This window comes from Scyliorhinus canicula, chromosome 1, assembly GCF_902713615.1.
Source record: "Scyliorhinus canicula chromosome 1, sScyCan1.1, whole genome shotgun sequence".
Lineage (NCBI taxonomy): Eukaryota > Metazoa > Chordata > Chondrichthyes > Carcharhiniformes > Scyliorhinidae > Scyliorhinus > Scyliorhinus canicula.
This window is the reverse complement of record NC_052146.1, coordinates 131,607,990-131,622,890: the sequence shown is the minus strand read 5'-3', so window position 1 is coordinate 131,622,890 and position 14,901 is coordinate 131,607,990. Positions and strand designations below refer to the sequence as shown.

General features: G+C 44.1%; 1 protein-coding gene across 2 annotated transcripts in view; it reads left to right on the top strand.

Annotated features, from left to right (window-relative positions):
• Positions 1 to 8,133: 8,133 nt before the first annotated feature.
• The window catches only part of LOC119967479 (transcription factor AP-2-beta-like), a 112,056-nt gene continuing 105,288 nt past the window's right edge, over positions 8,134 to 14,901 (top strand). The window contains exons 1-2 of one of the 2 annotated variants that reach the window (XM_038800091.1): positions 8,134 to 8,158; positions 10,679 to 11,140. In XM_038800091.1, the coding sequence (XP_038656019.1) occupies positions 10,694 to 11,140 (447 nt within the window). In that variant the 5' untranslated portion in view covers positions 8,134 to 8,158; positions 10,679 to 10,693. Of the gene's footprint in view, positions 8,159 to 9,752; positions 10,040 to 10,678; positions 11,141 to 14,901 lie in introns of those variants that run through there. The other variant, XM_038800083.1, reaches the window with a different exon arrangement.

The window sequence follows — 14,901 nt, the reverse complement described above, 5'->3', positions numbered from 1 at the left end:
TGGGGTTATCCTACTTCAGTTCAGACAGGGCTCTGCATTTTGATTTAAATTCATGTTCAATACTTTACCTGCAATCAGTCAAGTTTTTTAGAATTGTTACATTTGATCTCTTGTCAAGTATCTTGCACTGTTTTGCTACATGAAATGCACCGTTGCTGATCATTTAGTCAATTTTTTTCTAATTTTGAAAAGTTTAATAGCTCAGACTTTACTTTATAGGAATCTCTAATGGCACCAGGTGTTTGTTGGACTTTTCACCTTCAGGTTTTTGCATTTGAAAAGTGTGAGCCGATTATGGAGAGTGAGGAAAATAGGGCATCTGAGATCTGAGTGCTCAGGGCAAACAACTGTGTACCTTCATATAGAATGGTTGTAAAATAATCAGAGTGTGGAGTAGGAATGTAAATTCGAGAGGTGAATTAAATGTCAAATCAGGTTCAGAAACAAATAAAGAGAATAAAAAAGTTTGGATTAATAGAACGAGAATTAATAGAAAGAAAAAGAATTTTAAAAAATAAATGTGACTTTCTTTAATCTTCAAGAATTAATATTAGACTGCACAGTTTTAATGGTACATTTTGAATGCCAGAGAGATGAGTATCAATAATTTACAGTATCACGTTATTTAATAAGATACTTGGGTTTCTTTTTTTAATAAATGTGTTGTATTACAAACATGGGTGGTAGATGGTAAATTTTCATCCTGGAGCCCAGTTACCAGCGGTGTACCACAGGGATCAGTGCTGGGTCCTCTGCTATTTGTAATTTTTATCAATGACTTGGATGATGGAGTTGAAGGTTTGGTTAGGAAATTTGCTGATGACACCAAGATTGGTGGAGTAGTGGATAATGTGGAAGGCTGTTGTAGGCTGCAAAAAGACATTGATAGGATGCAGAGCTGGGCTGAAAGTGGCAGATGGTGTTAACCTGATAATGTGAGGTGATTCATTTTCGTAGGACAAATTTGAATACGGATTACATGGTTAACGGTAGGGTTCTGAAGAATGTGGAAGAGCAGAGAGATCTCAGAGTTCATGTCCATAGGTCTCTGAAAGTTGCCACCCAAGTGGATAGAGCCGTGAAGAAAGCCTATAGTGTGTTAGCATTTATTAACAGGGGGATTGAGTTTAAGAGCCATGAGGTTATGCTCCAAATGTACAAGACCTTGGTTCGACCACATTTGGAATATTGTGTGCAGCTCTGGTCACCTCATTATAGAAAGGATGTGGAAGCATTGGAAAGGGTGCAAAGGAGATTTACCAGGATGCTGCCTGGATTGGTGGGTGGGTCTTATGAGGAAAGGTTGAGGGCGCTAGAGCTTTTCTCATTGGAGCGAAGGAGGATGAGAGGTGACTTAATTGAGGTGTATAGGATGATGAGAGGGATAGATAGATGGGACGTTCAGCGACTTTTTCCTCGGGTGGATGTAACTGTTACAAGGGGACATAACTATAAGGTTCATGGTGGAAGATAGAGGAGGGATGTCAGAGGTAAGTTCTTTACTCAGAGAGTTGGGGCATGGAAATCACTCCCAGCTATGGTAGTGGAGTCGGACACTTCAGGGGCTTTCAAGCGATTATTGGATAGGCATATGGAGTGCACTAGAATGATTGGGCGGAGGTTGATTTGATCTTAGTTTCAGACTAGTTCGGCACAAATCGTGGGCCAAAGAGCCTGGTATAGTTATATGTACCATGCATCAAAACAGGTTACAGCAAATAAACACCCCAGGAAATCAACTATACAGTCTGTACAGATGTTTCCCGTATTTCACCCCCCCCCCCCCCCCCCCCCAGCCGCCCGACGAATAGCTCCTCAAACATGGTTACAAACATCTCCCACCTTTTCTCAAACCACCCTGCTGAACTGCTTAACTCATAATTTATCTTCTCTAACTGCAGGAAGTCGTACAGGTCACCCAACCAAGCCGCTACCCCCGGTGGCGATGCCGACCGCCACTCCAGCAAAATTCACTGCCGTGCAATCGGAGAGGCGAAGGCCACGACATCGGCCTTCCTCCTCTCCATGAGCTCCGGTTTCTCTGAAACCCCAAATATCACCACCAAAGGGTCCGGGGTCTACACCTCCTCCACTATCCTGGCTATGACCGCGAACACTCCCGCCCAGAACCTTTCCCAATTTTTCGCAACCCCAAAACATGTGCGCTTGATTCACTGGCCCCCACCCACATCTCTCACTCTCGTCTGCTACCCCCTGAAAGAACCCACTCTTTCTCGCCCGAGTAATGTGCACCCTGCGCACCACCTTTAACTGTATCAGGCTCAACCTTGCACAAGAAGGGCAGCGCGGTGGCACAGTGGGTTAGCCCTGTTGCCTCACGGCGCCGAGGTCCCAGGTTCGATCCCGGCTCTGGGTCACTGTCCGTGTGGAGTTTGCACATTCTCCCCGTATTTGCGTGGGTTTCGTCCCCACAACCCAAAGATGTGCAGGGTAGGTGGATTGGCCACGCTAAATTGTCCCTTAATTGGAAAAAAATGAATTGGGCATTCTAAATTTTTTTTAAACCTTGCACAAAAGGAGGTCCCATTTACCCTACACAGTGCCGTGATCCATATTCCCTAATTATCTCTGCTTCCCATTTCTCCTTGAACTTCACCATACTTTCACCTCCCTGCTCTCCCAGCACTTGTATATATCCCCAATTCTTCCCTCCCCTTCCACATCCAGATACTTCAGCTTCTAACAACAGGACTTAACTTTTTGTGGTGAGTTTACTGGAATCTACTGTGCAGATACAGCAACTTTATGCCATTCAATGCATTTCAATGGTCAGGGAGACAGTGCGGTCAAATAGCGCAACAGGACTGTAACTTTTGGATGTTAATTTTTCACCATCTGGTCCTCACCTAAATGTGTACCATTTAGACATAAACAATAGTTAGTTCCACTAGCTGCATCATTATTTTGAGAGCAAAACCTGGGCCAATATTAAGCTTTAATGCAGTTCAGTAAACTGCCTAAAACATTTCATACTTCTGTAACTCAGTTTTTTTCAAACATTTTTGCCCAGGACCCATTTTTTGCCAATTGGCCATCCTTCGGGACCCTCACCGACCGACCTTCGCAATGCACGCTGGCCGACGTTTGTGACCCATGCCAGCTGAACCTTGTGGCCCATGTGTGTCGACCTTTGCGACCCACCATTTTCACTTACCTTTAATGCAACAGATGAGCCTGCTTGGTCCTCATGATGTCACTTGTTTTGTTATTCAATGTTGCATTCCTGATAATGACTTCCACTGATGATTTAAGATCTCATTGCATCTGTTTAAAAAAATAAAGAGGTTTGTCCTCGAACCCGCCATGTTTAGTCTTCAAATGGCTTTGATGTTTTGAGGGTTTTAAACTTTCATTTGTCAGTGCTTCCCTGCAGATAACACACATGAACCTTGAATCCTGATATGCAGTGGCACAATTAATAAACCTATACTTCAAGTAATCATCTTTATGTTGTTTTGTTACTGTTTTCAGCTTCTTCATGGGTTGTTCACCAGAGGCCCAGGAGTTCACACCAGCACTGCTGGCAGCTGAAAAATGGAGAAATCTCTCTCGTGCCCAGAATATGTGACGCCAGTGGACGGGATGCACTTCCCATCCTTCCGGTGGGAGAACTCCCACGTTTGCTGAAAAAAGCTTTCCCTGTATAGCACGCTGACATCCGGAGGGGGCGGTCCATGCTGCTGAGCTCCGGGCCTGCGGACAGCTTGATCCGGCACGCATGCACGGGATGGCCGGAAATCTCAAAAGTTCTTCATTGCCGGCATTTTAAAAAGCTGGTCGCAGCAGTTGGGCGTTCCTCCCGTGATGGGGAACGCTGTGACCGAGCGTCATGACCCTCCCAAAACCCGCCTGCGACCCACCCGTGGGTTGCGACCCTGAGTTTGAAAACCTCTGCTGTGACTGGTGCAAAAGCCAAAGCAATCACGCACTCCTGAATTGCTTGAGTGGCTTCATCCTCTGAAGCAGAATAGTGTTGTACCACCATGTCATCCTCAGCAAAGCACAATATTGTTGTACCACCACTTCTCTGAGGGTTACATTGAGATTAGTGACAAGTTGCTGTGCTTGGATGCACAAATAGAGCCCTGTCCCTGGGTAGGTTAATTTTTAATATTGGGAGCCTACAGGCACTTACAGCCTTTACCTAGACTAGGAGAAATGTATAAAGTTCCCAGAAGATTCAGTATTGTCCAAGGACTTTTAGAATATGGATTCTTACCAGGCTAGAGTCAGCTTGCATCTTCATGTGATCTTAGACTGCTTCAGAAGCTCATGCACATCAGTCTCTCTGATAGACTAGGAATAGGAATGTGTGAGTCTCCAATGACACCTTTCCATTGAGTATTACCCACTAATTTAAATCAGTTACCACCAATGAGAACCAGATTTTGTGCATCTATAATCTATAATCCCAGTTTCTGGTACAATCTAGCTCTGAATAAAAACGTTTATGCCAGAGTTTTAGAAAAATCGTCATATTCTGCTTTTCAGAGCAAAGGAATGGATAGATTGTAGACACCAGTGCAACAGGACTGTAGGATCTTCTGCAATCCGTATTACCGTCCTGTAAATAACCCTAAATACTCAGAAGAATCACAATTTAGAGTCAAATTAAATCTAACTTCAGTATTTGGTGGCGAGGTGGCATACCTGTTGTCCGCCTCGATTTACATGGAAAACCATTCAGTGCATTGAATTATTATATTTCCCAGTGAGGTATGTCATTTGGGAGGTGGCAGTGGCCTGATGTGGATAATTATTTTTAAGTCTTATTGTGCTGCCGGCATGAACTTAGTTTCAATCAACTGGGCTGCGGCTGCGGTGTGTTCCACTGGATGTCGCTGTGACACTGATACACGGTGTTGCTGAGGCAGAGCACACTGAATGGAACCTGCTCTGTATCCAGCAACACACTCATGGACCGCAAAGGGAACTGTGAACTTCATACAGAGAAAAGGGGCTCGACCCATGGAAAATAAACATGCGCGCCAGTGTGTGTTTTTCTCAGTAATGTTAACTATTGCAAAGTGAACCTGACTGCTCTTGGTATCAAGGACCAGTTTTATAAATGCCTCAAATTGGAGTCTCATTTTAGAACTTTTAGTTTGCAAAATGAGCCAAACCATGTTGTTTTCACCAGTTGTTTTTTTTACTTTAGATTTATCCTTTGCCATTTGCAACCTGTATGTGCATTGGTGCGTACGCGCATGTTGGTGATGGAACGATACATTTAATTCACTGAGAACCGCCGTTCTGGAAAATAATTCGTTTTAAGTAACATTCCGGCAGTCTGTCACTGGCCGGACAGGCTTGAGATTTCTTTGTAAAAATCGACCAGAGGAGAAAGTAAATCTATTAGTATTTTTTTGGCAGTGAAAATAGGATTTGTAAACCAGAACCATTTAATAGTGGGGTTTAATCAACGGCGAGGTTGAACTGTTTAAAGAATGTGTAAAGGTCGTTCCAAAGACGATAAGATTCATCCCGCCCGTTTCTCTCCTTCTGCCCAACAACAAAAAGCTGGGAATTGCTGCAGGCGATAGAGGGAGAATTCAATTGATTTTAATGTGAGATCTTCAATCTGCGAATGTGCCTCAAAGCTCATACCGAGAACCAGGGCTAAATCGCCTAACAACACGCGAATTACACAAAGACATGGCAGAGAGAATCAAATCACATACACATTTATAACAGAAAGCATAACAGCAATCTGCGATGAAGATTGCATTAAGAAAACAGTTTAACATCATAAACTTAAAGAGTGGCAATAAAATGTATTGAATAACACGCGAGCTCACAGCTCGTTGAGAGTAGTTAATGCCATCAAACTGATCATCCAGCGTCCAGTCGCAGAAATAGACCAAAGAAGGAAAATGATTTACAAATAGGCACCGTTTACAAAAGATGCATTATTTGCACATGTGGGAATACTTAAAGTCTACGATAAATGGGGTTTCGATATAATGTAATCGAAAGAAACGGAAAAGTCAATTGTGAGGATGTAATCGTTTCAAAGCTGCAAAACATTTCTGCATTGAAATAAATGCAATATTGTTGCTGGCGGATTTTTAAAAAAATACTGAGTCAAACGCCACTTGCTTCTCCCAAATGATTTCTGTATTGTCATTTCCTGGTGTTCACCGCTAGGAAATCGTGCGGATGTGGTGCGTCGAGTGACTTGTGTAGTTTCGAAAACTGGAAGAGACATCTACGCCGGATTAATAACCTGGGAAGAGTCACATCTCTCGAGTTTGAATTGATGGATTGCGTTAATGCTAATAAGGCACAGTCGGGTCCCCTTCTGTTTGAATGTCTTATGAATAGCTAATGTCATCCCTTCACACAAAAACTTTTAAAAGCTGATTAATATCTTGCGGGACCCCCTTCTTTTGCACCGCACGGTTAACCAATGCACTCCTCTCCCCTGCCCCCAACAGCACTAAACCTGAAGGGGGAAAAAATGTGTTTATTTTTCCAGTATCGGAGTTTCTCGAGGCCTAACTAAACCCCTGTTATACTCAGCTTCATATATAGCTTTTTCAGACTAGGACGCATTATCGAAAACAAAACATTCCTATTCCCTGCGCAGTGTTTAGAACACGCGTTAACATATTTCCCTCCTCACAAGGCATTATCTTTAATGCAAAGAGGTAGTAGATTTATTTCGAAGGAACATGATAAACTGATGGAACCGTCAATGAGGCTAACTGTGTATTGGGCCGCAATGAAGCTGTAACTACCCTCGTCAAGTGTATGCACATATTTACATGTATGTTAGAACATGGGTGTAAGCCTGTTATTGTTCAATTATCTTGAGATCCGTATTCAGGTAAATTGCACACAACAGATTTCCCTGTAGATATCCTGGGGTCTGTCCTTTAAAGAAAAGGAAGATTACCCCAGAAGAATATATTCTTTGAAAATCTAATCGTTGATTATCCAAAAAATGTTCTTAACACAATGGAAAGGAAAATGACCCCCCCCCCCCCCCCGCCTTAGTTTCCGCTATTAGTTTCTAACACATTAATCGGGAAGTAAACTCTGCGCTGAACCGCATTCAAATATGTTTGTTTAGCTGTGAGAAATGAAATGGTAATGTACGGGGCAACTACATCTCAGAGAGGGTGCAAAATGTGCGTAGAACCCGTCCTTCCAGTTATGTCGGTTTCCCGCCCTGCTTTAGCTTGGCAATTTATTAATGTTTTGCGCTATTTTGAACACTGTGTATGAAATGTACTACTCGTGATCCTGAGCTGCAGCGAGGAAATCCACCTCGCCACAGATCAGAAACTTTTCATTTTTCAAGGTGCGGTGCTTGACACAAAGTTACTCAGGACGAGGCTGTGCAACTGGAATGAAGGGAAGAAAGCCCCTGTGTGTGGAGATTGTGCAGCAGTAATACCGCCAGCGAGAGGCACTGATATCAGCACAGCTGCACATTCGGAACCACCTAGCCCCTCTCTCCCTCACACACAGGCGCAATGTTTCTCCCAGACACTTACTTTAATAAAAAGTGAACCCACAAATCTTTCTCCCTCGCACATTTCCTATTGGCGTTGCTCAATCCCTATTCTCATAACAGCATTTTCTTCACTCAATAACCTGTTATTAATGACCGGAACATACATTGCTTCTGGTAGAAAAAGTGGAGGAAGCTCTCGGGCTCTTCGCAAAAGATTGAAATGCCATTCGGCTAAAATTGACGACAGAAGCACACTTGTAAAGCCACGTTTTTCTTGCATTTATACAAAGGTATCGCCAAGGGTCTGCATTCATATCCTTACTACCGCAAAGATCATTCTAAATTAGTTGTATGTTTTTGGTCTATTGCTATTTATGGTGGACAGTTCTGAACTTTCAGGTAATTTGAGAAAGTTTTTTGAATATCGTTTTATTTCTTTAAAATGTCTTTGCGTGGAAATCGAATTGTTAGTGTTCGATTTATATGTATCGTGCAACGCACATTACATCCAACCGACACATTGGGGATTTAAAATGTAAATCAGCCATCCCCCGTGGCAATGCCGCCACGAAATGGTCACTACAACTGACCCACACTTTAGTGTATTATTAACGTTGCGGTTATTCATACGTTGGAGTGAGGACGGGATATTTCTGAACACAGCCTGGCTCGCAGGTAACGATGAAGTTTAATTATTGTTCTGAGATTTAAATGCTGTATTGATCCAGGTGCATGTTGATTAAAATTGGAGTTGGTTCCGTCTCCCCTCCCCCCCCCCCCCCCCCCACTCAGGCCCTTTTCGGTTGTACAGAGTCTTCAGTGTGTGTGTGTGTCAGCCGCCATTGATACACTTTCCCGTTCATCTGCCTGAATAAATTCTAACTGAAAAATAACTGGGACAATAATTGCCACAAACCAAGGCAGCTGAATGGACGAAGAAAGAAGAACACAGACACATTTCCGCTGCTAAAGATTAGTCCAGGAATTAGTTCGTTTGTTACACCTGTTAATTATCATCTTTGTTTCAACATCAATTATTTGAAAATGTAGGAAAGATTTTGTCAGAGCGCGTTGAAGATTACAATGGCAACGTTGCGCATATTTACCCAATGCCATTGCAGTCTGAAACTTTTTTTTAAACACATTCGCAATCCTTTGGACTTGGTTTAGAGAAAGAACCTCTTGTAAACCGCATGAGTTAAGAGGAAAAGATTAGTATTGGAAGGGCAGGAAAAATAGAAAACACCGAGTACCCAGAAAGGAAGCTGTGCAAAGACTATAAATAAATACATGGCTAGACTGTGTGGGCCTTGATGTTTACTCTTGAAAATAATTTGTTAAATATCTTTATTATATTAAAATAGAAATATTTCACCATTATATTTCAATATTTTGGCATGCCCACCAAAAGACAGAAGCCTGAAGTATGCAGTTACCTGTACCAACATACTGCACAGAAGGCAGTTTATGAATATTTCATAACCGTGTTCTGAATAATGTTTAATTTCATTTAATTTCCACGCATACACCGAGCATAACAAGAGGACACTGAACAAAGATTAACTGCAACATTTTGTTCTTTTTCTTTGTCGGAGGAGATGGCGTCGGGGACGGAGCTGAGAATTGGGAAAGCGGGCAGCTCTTTGGACTGAAGCTGCGAAGCCTCGAGCGACGCCAACTGCTCGATGCATTCAGATTTAAAACAGGCCCTGGGGCAACTTCCCTGGACGGTAGAAAAGGTAGAAGAAGCCAGTCGCCGCGGCGATTGCCGGCTTCCATCTCCTCCCTAACTTTTAGCAAGTTGTCCTCCCGCAAAGGTTAGGACAGAAGTCCGGGCAGCAGTTGGTGCCGCGCTTATTCTACATTCAAAAAGCCGTTTATTTTTACTTAAAGTGCTTCTGTTTTCTGTAAAATGTCAACGACTGTTCTGCTTTTCGAGTGGCTCGCCTCCTTCTGCCCGCTGTCCTCGGGCTTTGAACCATTTGCTCCCCAGCTCCAGCCACAAAGTGCCCGGCATGTGGGAGGTTGCGAGGAGCTGATGGGCAGAAGGGCCGCAGAGACAAGTGTGAAATAAAAGCAAAATGTGCAAAACCTGTGACATTGTCTCTGCTTTTTTTTTTTCTTTGTACACGTCTCGTTTTGGTCCCTTCGCTATTTCCCTTTCTCTGGCAGACCAGGAGTTGTTGAATCTGACACAGGAAGTGCGCGTCCCCGGAGCCGAGCGTCGGGGACGCGCGGCGCTCGTTCACGCTCGGCTGATTAAAGATTTGCTGATATTTAATAGCAGAGAAAAGCCGCGACTCAGAGAGACACACACAGGGAGGGAGAGAGAGAAACTCGCACCCGATCCCAGCCTCAAACTCCTTCAGCTTGACTTCCTCATCCAAACATACCCCCCCACACACACACGGATCTTTATGGATTTGGGGCTCGCTTTCTCCTAATTCTTTGGAATTTGTCCCGACCGTTGCAAAAATAGAAAGAAGAAACTGGGATTGTTTGGGATTCGCTGTCCCGCAGATCGCACAGATGTTGGTTCACACATATGCAGCGATGGTGAGTCCGGCGGAGCGGGGGAAGCGCTGCCGAGTAGATGGAACTGAAAGTAGATTCGGCGAATGGTGTGAGACAGACGAGGATTGCCTTCCCAAATAATGTCCGGCAGATGCTTAACTGGGGTTTTTTTTTCCATCGCTTTCGTTATTTGGGCCAACTTTTCGGCATTTCACAATGGAGCTATGAACAAACTCTCACACCAGGCAACTTTAATATATCAATACAGCAGCAAAATACAAACAAACGGGGGACTGGGTGTGCGCTGGGGTGGGGGGGGTGGGGGATATTGTCTCCTCTGGGGTCGGGCGCTTGATTTTATTTCCAGATATATGGTTGATATGTTTGTTCGCAGCAACTTATGGGAGGGATGTGGGGGGGGGGGGGGGGGGGGGGGGTAGAGTTGTAGACAGAGAGGACAAATATAATTCGAATAATGACACGGCGAACTAGAAACGAAAGTGAGATTTCAACCAGGAATAAATATGATTTTTTAAAAAAAGATCGATTATATATATTCGAAAAGTGAAGTCAGATAATAAAACGGGACCGGAACGACTGTGCTGTCTGCTCTCACTCGCTGCTGTGTGCATGGGTGAGTTTTCGCTGCTCTAATCCGCCTCTCTCGATTGTCTTTTCCAGGACCGGCACGATGGGATGAATGGGAGTCACAGTGCCCGCCTGGCTCAGCTGGGCTCCATGAGCCAGGCTCCCTATTCCACCGCCCCGCCGCTCTCTCACACCCCTTCCTCGGATTTCCAGCCGCCGTACTTCCCGCCACCCTACCAGCCTCTGCCCTACCCCCAGAGCCAGGAGCCGTACGCTCACGTCAACGACCCTTACTCCCTGGCCAGCCCCCTGCACCAGCCCCAGCAGCACCCGTGGCAACAGAGGCAGCGCCAGGAAGTGGCAGCTGAGCAGGGCATCCTGCACCAACCGCGGGGTCTGTCCCAGTTGTCAAGCCTCGACCACCGCCGGGATTACCATGGCATCCGGCGGCCTGATGTGTTGCTGCACTCCGGCCACGGCCTCGACTCTAACCATGGACTGGTGGACACGCTCGCTCTCCATGCCCTTAACCATCACGGACTGGACGATGTGCAGGTACGGAGCCCAATGGAGTTGACGCTTGATAACAATTCCATATGCACATCGCGGGGAAGAGAAGCATAATTATTTCAGGAGAATTTAGTAACTCTGAATAAAAAAAGGCCCTAAGAAATATTGGACTAAACTTAAAAGTTATCCCTGACACCGTGTTACGCGCGATAGTTTGTACAGATTAACTAAAATAAATTGGGGCACACATACTTGTTAAGTTTACAATGAATTGGCTCATTATGTGCTCGTCCCCGGGATCCCTGCACGGGAGAGTATTGTTTGCTAATACTGACAACCGAATTTATCGTCACTCAGCAATGCGAAAAGATGACTTGTTTTAATGCAGCCGTCTCCTCTCCATTTTTATTATGTAAATATATTGAGGAAATAGAACCACATTCCACTTTAATTCTTGAATTAGGGCTTCCTGCTCGAATCGGAACATATTTGAGTTTCATTTTGCAAATGTATATTCCAATCGATTTCTAAATCATCATCCGATTTGGCGAAAGGTAAATTGATATACCAATTTCATTGTTAAATGATAAATATTTTCCAATCGAAATCTGCCCAACTGAGATGCCGTTTGAAGGATAAGGGCCCGGGTATGTAACATGTGATGACGGATCCTAGTGCTTTAGAATCATTCTGACCTACATGCAACGCTCCTGACAACAACAAGCTGGTTTGGAAAGAAAAGCGAAGTAGAGACATCTTAAACCAAGGGGAAGTGACAGTTTATTAATACAGACAGTTCATTATTGTCACACCTCGGATTGTGCGCTTGGTCCGGCTCCTTCCCTTTCCTCTCGGTTCGCGTGAAAGATTTGTAGGTTTGTGTTTAAAATATGGCTGGGTGATCATAACACAATTTGACAAGTTTCACTGAACAGGAAGCAGTATCAGGGTGAATCTGCCGCAGCAGCCCTCCTTAACATAGAACTGTACAGATTTAACACGGTACTGGCTATTCATCTGGGGGGGGGGGGGGGGGGGCAAATGTGAGAACCCTGCTGCCAAGTTTCAGATCATTGCGCTGTTTATTATTGTGACCTGACTTTCCTGATAGATCCAACGGTGTTCGCTATGAAAGTGACAACCACATGACGCGTTGTATCTATTTTTATTGTAACAGCAAGAGGAACGCGCGCGAATGATTCCTGTTGTTATTGTGGAAACATTTTGCAGCTTCAGCCTCGTTGATAAAAAGCCGTCAATTCCACAATTTGAAAATAGCCCAGTTCCACATTCACGTCTAGTATTCGGATTCCGTCTCTTCTCAAGTTAACCGGAGTCACAAAAACAATAGAAGTTCATGATTATTTTCAAACTGGGTCGTTTCGACTTTGAGGTCTTCGCTACAATCCATTCTGGAGTGGCAAGATGCCCTTAGTTAAATAAAGAACGATAGGAATTGAACATATCACACTGGGGGTTGTACGGTTGCATCCTGTACTCCAGCACTGGCGGGATTTGTTCATCCTGATCCCGGTGGATTGGTCCACTGAAAGCTTTTTAAAATTATAGGCCCTGAAAACACTGCTCGCCCTATTAACTTCGGCGCGTTTGGCAGCCCCCTCCCAAAGAAAAAAGATTTCAAATTTACAGTGACAGAACAAAAACCGAGAGAATTCGCCCGCGCGATCGGCAAGAGCGAGGATCATTGTGACTATAAACAGTACACTGGCAGCGAGGACCTTCCCTGCCTATCGATGCAATCATTCTCTGTAATCATTTCAGCAAAGTGATATCCGATCGGATTTTCCCTGGCTGGACGCGCTCAGCCTTCCCACCCCATTGTAAACTGTGCGCGGAGGGAGGTGGGAGATGCTCTCAATGTCAATGGCGGGGTTTGAGTTCTGTCACTGCTCTTTGACTTCTCCGTCCCAGTGCCGGAGTTTGGCGTTTGCAACTGCTGGAAATAGCAAAGTGACGCCGAGGCAACGAAAAGAGACTTTAAAAAGTTTCAGAATCGGCGAACATTGTGCACATTAACACCCCCCCCCCCCCCCCCCCCCCACACGCACACCGAAATCGAAACGCGCGCTTATTTTTACATTGTTTTTTAGCGTTTCTCAAAAGGCCACTGAAAATCGCACCCCTGTGGCTCGAACAACACTCAATCCACCGCTCCCAGCAAAATCCTGCGGTACACGTAACTAAAATATATTGCATTTTCCACAACATGGTCCAGCTAGCAAGCCAGTGGAATTCTAGTTACTAGGAGGTGGGGTAGGATTAGTAATCTACATATACACAAATTAATACATGCGTCCGTTGTGCGCGATCGAATAAGTTTATTTCACAATATTAATTTGAAATGCAATGGGAATATAAATAAAATATTATTTTAGATTGGTTGGATTCAAACAACACTTTAGTGTTTAATTTTAAATCGCCTTTTACTTAGTTCGAAGGTTGGTCAATGGATTAATGTGCTAAAAAGTGATGTTTTCACTTGAGCGGCTTCATACTGTATCTCCTCATTGCAACCCGATAGTTATCTAACAATCGGACCTTTATAGAAGTGAGTTTTAATCACTGTACCAGTTAGCCTGGTTTAAGGATGTTTGCTGCCAGAGGTATATCCGCAGGGTGAATCAGTATGCAATTCACATTTCTTGAGTTTCGATGTAAATTCTAAACCAGTTGCGCGATTAAAGTGGAGGGAACCGTTCACACTTCTTCCAATCCAGGAGTCAGTTTAGTGAGAAACAGGCTGTCACCCGCGCAAAGTACTTGAGCCCTGGTAAATAATTGTTTGAGAATACTATAGTAATACCTCTTGCTGTTGTCACTGTTTTCTCCTATTTAAAACTGAAATTCCCACAAAATGTGGATAAATTTAGAGCTTGTTTCCAATATAAAATTACCAGGTATACTTTCACATCTGACCATCACCGTGGTGATGACGGATTAATGATGCTTTAATCAGGATTTAGATGTCGTTTAGCGCATCGTGCACATGCTCTACATATTTATATAAGAACTGCATTAAAACAAGTTCCTAAATATTCTCCAAGATCAGAGATGGAAACCAACTGAAGTTTTCCACTTCTGACTACTAAAATATAGCCACGTAGAAAGGGAGTGACAACACTCTGTAAACTCGTCAGATACAATGTATTTGGGGTAATAAAGGAAGTTTGATGACTTCCTGCTCTGTGAACGTTCGCCCTTAAAGAATTCGAGAACCCCGGGATGCCTTGTAAATTATCAGAACAGATACAGCACAAGCCACAAACACCTGGAAAATGAAGCTAATTGCGAAGAATCCACGGAATGTTAGAACTTGCCTGGCTTTTACTAGTTTGCTACACGCAGGTGCTGCCTGTACAAGCTGAGAAACATGTTTACAGGCGGCATGGGGCGACATTTTCATTATGTTCAACTTCGATTCAATGTTACTCCCCCCCCCCCATCCCGCTCCTAATGTCACACTTCTCTCAAAGTCCCCATCTCACATTTCCCCTAAAATCACATTCCCTCGATATCACGTCCCCGAATGTCACATCCTCCCCAGTATCACATTGTCCCTAATGCCATAGTTCCCTATTGTCACTCATCCCCCCTATTATCATATACCTAGAATGTCACATATTATATGTCCCCTAATATCACATTTCCCCCTGACGCCACATCTTCCCCTACGATCATATTCCCCAATGTTTCCTAAAATGTTTCGCCACCTCCCAATATTACCCCATGATGTCGCAGCACGCCCCCTTCCCATCATCTCACATTCCCTCAAATTCAAACTGCTC